Source organism: Cyprinus carpio, chromosome A1 (genome assembly GCF_018340385.1).
Source record: "Cyprinus carpio isolate SPL01 chromosome A1, ASM1834038v1, whole genome shotgun sequence".
In the NCBI taxonomy this organism is placed as follows: Eukaryota; Metazoa; Chordata; class Actinopteri; order Cypriniformes; family Cyprinidae; genus Cyprinus; species Cyprinus carpio.
In genome coordinates, this window is record NC_056572.1 from 22,991,925 (window position 1) to 23,000,037 (window position 8,113).

General features: G+C 36.7%; 1 protein-coding gene across 1 annotated transcript; it reads left to right on the top strand.

Moving 5' to 3' along the window:
• The first annotated feature begins 2,956 nt into the window (after positions 1-2,956).
• Positions 2,957-4,831, top strand: LOC122145294 (U6 snRNA-associated Sm-like protein LSm6). Its single transcript, XM_042758140.1, has 4 exons — positions 2,957-3,099; positions 3,538-3,636; positions 4,343-4,456; positions 4,627-4,831. Exons 2-4 carry the CDS (start codon positions 3,543-3,545, stop codon positions 4,659-4,661), a joined length of 243 nt encoding a protein of 80 aa, XP_042614074.1. The 5' UTR covers positions 2,957-3,099; positions 3,538-3,542; the 3' UTR covers positions 4,662-4,831.
• The last annotated feature ends 3,282 nt before the right edge of the window (positions 4,832-8,113 follow it).

Genomic DNA, 8,113 nt, shown 5'->3' on the forward strand with positions numbered 1-8,113 from the left:
TTTCATAAACTGGTGTTGTGGTGATTACCATTATTTTAATTTTGCGTGGTTTTTGACGTTACATTTTGAGGGACCCATCCACAGTGCATTATATGGACTCACAGAGATGGATTATTTTTAAAATCACTGTTTGTTTTCCATAGAAGAAAGAAAGTCATATACATCTGGGACAGCATGAGGGTGATTAAATGATATGTGCGTCGCAATTCATATGCTTAATATGCACTACTCTGTGGCTGTTTTTTTTTTTTGTTTTGTATAAATAGTGTGATTAGTGTGCACACACTGAAAATTTCTAAAAAGGAAATGTGCATTTCAAATGACCAGATGATAACCGAAAATATTAAGAGTAGAATGTTGGACACCTTCACTCAACTGTCGCAGCTTTAATTACATAGCAGAATGGGAGGGGCTGTTGGACTCTGGTGTTGGATGACAAAATAACCTTATATAATTCATACACTAGACGGCTAAGTACACAGTGAAGTATCCCTTTAAGAGCAATAAAATATCAGGGGTAGATCATGTAATTCAATAACATGAGAACACTGTTTTTTTGCCAGGCGCTGTATATTAACCACACTCAAAATGGCATTGCTCACAGATAATCAAGATGAGTCTCATTAGCTTTAATTAGCAATAAGCACTTATGCTCCACTGCACAGGCAGACATTGTTAGTTTACTGTGAACACTTGAGGACTCTAAATGACATATTTCCCAAATATTAAATGTTTTAAAGCAAAAATGATTTTTCATTTATGTTTTCCTCTACTTTTCAAATGTTGTGAGATTCTCTCTTCAGAACAACTGCAGATATTTTTTTTTTTCTAGAAAGATGATAGGATTGAACCAATGTCAGATATGTCAAAGCAAATACATCTAACAAATTTTTAAATCTCATACATTCGCTTCAGCTCATTTCAAGTACTGTATATAAGAATGCGAATGTGAGTCGGCTCTCCTAAATCATTTCAGCTAGGTATTTGACAAAGGTCTAGAGGCTGCAGCCAGTGCCTAGGATAACCTGGCGTGCAGTGCCTGGATGTGCAGATATATATAGTGGGTATGAATCTGGGTGTTAGAAAAGGTGAGCAAGGTTCCACTGCTCATTTTTGATCAAGGTGACGCTCCCCCCATCATTTCCACACTATTACCCCCATGCAGTGCAGGGATTAGGGAGCGGGAAGGGGAGGAGAAAAACTACATGCCGACAGCCAATCTGGATTTCATTTGAAAACTCCCTTGAGGTTTTTCCATTATCCCCCCTCCATATCCAACTTGACCCCGTAGAGAAAGCCCTGGCCCACAAAGGTCAGCCTAGTCTAGACTCTCCTCTCCTCAGCCCGCCATCCTTTTCTTCGAGACAGCCTGCGGATACTGAGGGATCCCCCCTCCCCTCGCATCTGACACCCCTCAGCCTGAACCACCCCCCAACCCTGTTGAAGCTGCCTCTGTAATCTTTTCATTTTTCTTCTACTCCCTCTCAGGTCTTTGGGGGGCTTAGAAAGGTGAGGCGGGTTGTACCAGCAAATCAACTGTGCCACTGTCCATCTGAGCTCACCAGCGTCTTGAAGGTAGGGTGAAAACAGTCCCATCTGGCATCACTGGGCAGCTATTACCAACACGTTACTGGTTTGGGAGTAGCTGTGGGGTTATTCCCAGGCTCGTGGTGAGAGTAGATTGTCTGCGCTGAAGAAATCTGAAAGCTTTTTTTGTCCCTAGCCAGTCGGCGCTATAGAATTAATGCACATTCATGTCAATGTACAGAATATTTAGACAAAAGCTTTTGAAGGACAGGTCATTAAGGTTAAAATGTCTCTCTTTTTTTGATATAGAGTTTGACAGAAGCAGTATTCTTCCTTTGCCCAGCAACAGGCAAAAGTGTGAAAAAAAGCTAATGAAATGCTTTCTTATCTGTACCGCTTCGTTGTGTTTTTATTCAGTATCACTTAACAAGCCAAGCCATTCACGCTTTTCTGGTAAAGTCAAGAATGTGCCAAAGTGTGTGTGTGTATGTGTGTGCGTGTGTGTGTGTGTGTGTGTGTGTGTGGGTGTGTGTGTGTGTGTCTGTGTCTGTGTGTGTGTGTCAACTCTTTGTCACATGGCTCATATCATGCTTTATTTATTCACCACAGAACATGCAGGTATTGTGTGCCACTACTGAGATATCTGCTGACTTGTTCGATTTATTTATTTTTTCTTACATTAATGATTGCTTTGATAGAAAAACACATTAGAACACATTTTTTCCCTCTTAAACCTCCTTTTGGACGTGAACTCAGGCAACAAGGGAAAAAAAAATACTCATTGAATATTCATTAACTTGTGCCTAGGTGTGTACACGGCTCTTAACCACACTTGTTTATGACTTAAGGACTTGTAGCGCTGACCTTAGTTTAACACGGCACCAGATACCAAATTAACCTCTAGCCTCCTCAGGGCTACCAATGCCCTGCTAACAAGCAAACTGTCTGGACCAGCCAGAAGTGCTTTATGATTCTGTCTCTCAGGTGCATGCCCTTCTCTGCCTGTGAACAAAAGACAGCTTTTTTTCTTCCCCATCTCTCTTTATGGCTAAGATATTTGTCCTGGTGTTTTTAGTCAGACCTCTCTATACAATGTATATAGATATACATAAAATATGATTATTACTTTTTATTTAAGTACATTTTTTTTTCATTTTTTTTTTCAAATTTACAGTCTATCTATCTATCTATCTATCTATCTATCTATCTATCTATCTATCTATCTATCTATCTATCTATCTATCTAAATAAACATCTACATATATATCTAACTAAATATAAAACACATCTCACTCATCCAGCCTCATATCTGGTCTATTCTTCTGATTTCCTAATAAAACAAAAGCGATTTTTTTCCTTCTTCACTACCTTTGTCTTTGTGGCTCATTTTACCTCTCCGCATTCTTTATCAAAGTACACAATGGCAGCTTTGCGGCTTCCGTACGCTAGGTTTTCATCGGCGCATCTGATTGGCTGTGCGGTGTAAACAGCATGGAAAGAGAATAGCGCTTCAGTTCATTGGTCAACAGACGCTCAGTCGAAACGTGCCGCAAACGTTGCAAAACGATAGAGGCGAGTGACAGCTTTATTTTCTTTAAATGAACGAGTACATTTGACGTTATCGGAGGGTTAAATTAATTGTGGTACTATATCATGTTACGTGTGTAATGAATGGATTGAGCTTTACTTTGGGTTGTAATGCTAACAGGCTAAATTAGCAGCTCATGCTACATGTACACCGGTTCTGTCCAAAGCTTATATCGTTACTGCTGCTGTAGAGGACAGCGGGTTAAAATATAGACTGACTGTTTAATTTGAAAAAAAAAAAAAAAAATGTGTTTAGTGTAACGTTAGTCGGTGAGCGATAAACAAATCTTACGGCGCTGCTCTCCTTACAGTAACACTTCTTTTACCTAACGACACAGCCAGTGTACAGTTTCTTATATCTGCGTTTAGTTAGTTATTCATAACCGTCATTTAGTTAGTAATTTATGATTTCTGTATTTTCAGTAAAAATGAGTCTCCGGAAGCAGACACCAAGTGATTTCCTGAAGCAGATCATTGGGAGACCAGTGGTGGTGAAGCTGAACTCTGGAGTTGATTACAGAGGTAAAAGTAGATGAGCATCTAAAATGAGATTTCTGTTCCTTTAACCAAGGATGTAGGGTTGGTTTAAAGATGGTCGGCGACATCATGCAAAAGGCAAGATTAATTAAAACCGAAAGACCGTGAGCATATTCCAAACTTTAAGGTTTTCAACACACACACACACACACACACACACACACACACACACACACACACACACACACACACATATTTAATTTACAAATATTTTCTACCTATTAAAATACTTGGAGCATAACTACAACAAATAATAAAGTGTGTACTATAGTATAATGAAAATGGCCATATAGTTTTAAGGTTGTTTTAACTTACATGACATTTAAAGATCTAAAAAGCACAATTTAAAATTGGGCTTCTTCATATATGCAGCAAGAAAACGGGTTCTTTAGAGGGAGGAAAAAAGTTGTTGATGGGGTGAATTTATATATATATATATATATATATATATATATATATATATATATATATATATATTTAAATAGCTATTTTCAATGTTTGTTTTGTCATAATTGTTTTAATGTACAATATTGTGCCATTGTTTTTATAAAAAAAAAATCACTAGATGAGAATGTTACATTTTCTGAAAGGAGCACTACCACCAGTTCTGCCTTTGCCCCTGATCTTTGGCAGAAAAAGTTTTGAAAAGGCACATAAGTTACATTATGTCTAATGTGTGTCTTGCCCTCAGGAGTCCTGGCCTGCCTCGATGGCTACATGAATATTGCTGTGGAACAGACAGAGGAATATGTCAACGGCCAGCTGAAGAACAAGTATGGAGATGCATTTCTCAGAGGAAACAACGGTGTGTAATGTGTTTATATATATATATATTATATATATATATATATATATATATATATATATATATATATATATATATATATATATATATATATATATATATTTTTTTTTTTTACATTTTTTACATGTTTTGCGTATACTAAAGTTCATTTTGTTTTCTTTGTCCTCTAGTGTTATACATCAGCACCCAGAAGAGGAAGATGTGAAGCCATTTTACTAGTTTCTTTATTCATTATTAGATAAGTAAATTGTTTACTGTCGATATTCATGATCCTTTTTTTAGATGACGATAATGTTCATTAAGTTTGTTTCATGTTTTGTAACACAAAATTTGGTGTTCTGCAGAGTGATGCAGTAAATTTGTTTTTCAACAATAGATTTTGCGTTAGTGTTTTCATGATTTATCTGTTCCTGAGATGCTTCTGTGAATATTTAAATGGTGATAATTCAGTCATAAGGAATTGCTGATTAGCACTTTCAAGTCTGGAGGTTGTTCTGGGCTCCTTTATCTACATATTTCATATTCACTGCTTAAATGTACCTGCTGACTGTTTCACATCATTCGGTCTACTATAGCCCTCTTTTGCATGATAATGTTCTTTGTTTTCAAATGAATCAATAGGTAGACCCTATTGTACCCTGATCTGTTTGTGCTGGTGTTGTCTGCCCATTTCTAACCTTTCTGCCTACATTAGGAGGCTTTAATAAATTTACAAATGATTGCACGGTGACACATCATTAGGCAAAGGTAAAATGATGATAAACATATGATGATTCATTAGCTTCCAGATGAGTTGATTGGATGCACTAGTGTTTTATTTTCATGTGGGATCAATGTTTGGACCCTTCTTTTTTTTTTCTCTCTCTCTCTGTGTATCCACATATATGGTCTTTGCCCTTGTTTAGGAGACAAAAGGCTGCCAAGGTCAGCCCTGAATGCAGGATGAAGGACACAGTATTGATTAAACCTTGTCCGTAACCGGAGTGAGCGGGGGCTTTCTAGCAGGAGCTTGATATCATTATGGCGCCGCAGCAAATGGTTTCCTATTGTAATCAAAAACCAGAGCCCCTCTGACGATGCTGCTCTGCGCTCCGAGATTAATTAGCACTGTTCACAGAAATGACCCAATGACTAAATAGTCTCTGTTTTATGAGGGCTGCTCTAATGACCTAGAGAGCAAGAGCCTGCAACATCATAACTGCAACGAATACTGGCTTCAAAATCTGTGTACAGGTTATCATTATTTTGCATTAACTGTATGATATGCAATAATCATACAGATTTGATTACAGAATCATAAATGTTGGGTCATAATGGGAGCTCAGATATTAGTGGTTGTTACTTCTTGCCCTTGCACATTATTTTATTTTGACTGTGAAAGAATATGGCACGTTTGCACTTTTAGGCTTTTATTAGACTGGATTGTTGCTATGTTTGTCTAGTGAGTTCAATGTCTGCAGCTCCACCAGCAGTTGGACCCTGACATTGCAACGGATCAGAGATTTGCCCCAATTCCTAAATACTGTAGTGTACAGTAAAAACATGTATTGTCTGCAACACCTTGTTGAAAAGAAAGTGATAAACTGTATTGTGATGCTGGTATTCATAAGTCGTTACAGAATGAATATACTGTACACTAAATATTTGGGGTTAGTAAGATATATATATATATATAAACTGACAGTAGAGATATTTAGATATTTTCCAAAAATTATATTTAAAATAAATGCTGTTCTTATGAATATTCTATTCATCCAAAAATCCTGAGGAAAAAAAAAAAGTTTCAGCAGCAAAAGTTTTCAACATTGATAAAATGTTAAGGTCAGAATTGAGGTGAAGATTTAGGTGTTAAACCAAGAATTAAACCATAAGGAACTCTTTAGACATTATTATTATTATTATTATTTAGGTTTTATGGGCCTGAATAATGAGTTTATTACTTTTTGCTCTTGTTAACGATTACGTATATATCACTTATAAAATATTTTTATACACAATTCATAGTAGTTATTATGATTGATATGGCTTAAAATTGGAAAATGTATTTAGAATATATATATATATATATATATATATATATATAATCAGAATTTTGACTTGCCTAGTAATTATGCACACACTGTAGACGTATATTGTTATAGCATGTTACAATGATTTCTGAAGGATCATGTGACACTGAAGACTAGGGTAATGGCTGCATAATCATAATATAATCTTGCATATCTCAAATATATATTTTTTACATGAATATGCAGGCATATATGCTATTGTGGCTTTGAGTATTTTGTTTGGTAAACAAAGGTACACCTGAATATGAGGGGTTCCATCTGAGCAGGAATGAAATGTTCCTCTTTGACCCCTTGAACTTGAGGTAATACAGATATTTCCAGTATTTACACAGCAAAGCCAGCAGAATGTATGTGTAAAGCAATGCCATGCATCACAGTGTGTGAACCTGATCTGGAGAGACTCTTCTCTGCCAGAGAAGATAGAAATGATGGGATCAGCTTTCAGTCAATTCTTGCACACCATTTTAGACACCAAACTGGTGGAGATGTTACATAGGTTGCCACCGTATGCAGTTTGTATTTCATTATGATTATTAATTAAATGTCTCTATGATTTTTTTTTCTCTTGAATTAATGTCAGAAACCTATGCATATGATATTAACTTGTGAATATCTGAACATATGTATATTTATCATTTTTCCTTCCCTTTAAGGTTAAAATAATAGCAAATGTGTATGGCTTTAGCCGTTTACTATCTGATGAATATGTGAGCCATTTAAGCTCATACATAGACTGTTGTTGACCAGCATTCTTCCACATGCAGACTCTTAATTTAGACTCCAATACTGTCAACCTTGGCCTGGAATGTGCTCCCTGACCTTATTATCTGAAAGGAACTGTTGTGGATGTTTGCAAGAGGGGGTTGAATGATTTATCCGGACTAACCTACAAATGGCAATGTGAAGCTGCTTGGCTGGAAGAAGTGACATTCGTTTTGGGGAAAAATAAGCCCCGGGGGGGTATGTTGGCCCTGATAGCAGCGCTTGCTAGTGTGTATATCGACCTCTTGTGGTTGTAAATTATACCTCTTTGATGAAAACTGATTACTTTAACTTATGGGATAAAGTGTGTTGGAGCAATGGGAGTCTGTTCATTGATCTGAAAAGGTATATGTTACAGTCCCTCCAGGATTTTGTGGGACTTTTTTTCAGATTTTTTTTTGCGGCCTAAAATGACTGATTTTGTTGCAGCTTTTCTCAAAATTTGCAGTGACATTTGCGGCATTTCTTATTGTTTTTCAGTGAAAATATACTACAGACAACATTCTTCTAACATTCTTATGACTTTTCTAAATTTGAGAACCATTGTAGGGCTCCAGACTAACATTTGAGGGCACCAGTGCCATTAAGTTCTACAGAAGGCGGCACCAACACCTGACAGTAAAGCACTCACCCTAATCACATGTGTACATCTCGGAGATGTCTATTTGATGTTTGCATTTACATATGCAAGATGTATTTTTTAGAGTGTGTGCTCATCTGCAATACGTCTCTAAGACGTTTCCTGTCAGATGTCAAATAAACATTTATTAGAATGCATGTAAAACTGCTTCTGAGACGTTTATCAGATTACACAGTAGATGTTTCC

What these genes read in the sequence shown, in the direction of transcription:
- LOC122145294 (XM_042758140.1), top strand. Translation starts at nt 3,543, where the DNA reads ATGAGTCTCCGGAAGCAGACACCAAGTGATTTCCTGAAGCAGATCATT. An exon ending in CTCTGGAGTTGATTACAGAG is followed by an intron (nt 3,637 to 4,342) that starts GTAAAAGTAGAT and finishes TCTTGCCCTCAG; the next exon opens with GAGTCCTGGCCTGCCTCGAT. An exon ending in ATTTCTCAGAGGAAACAACG is followed by an intron (nt 4,457 to 4,626) that starts GTGTGTAATGTG and finishes TTTGTCCTCTAG; the next exon opens with TGTTATACATCAGCACCCAG.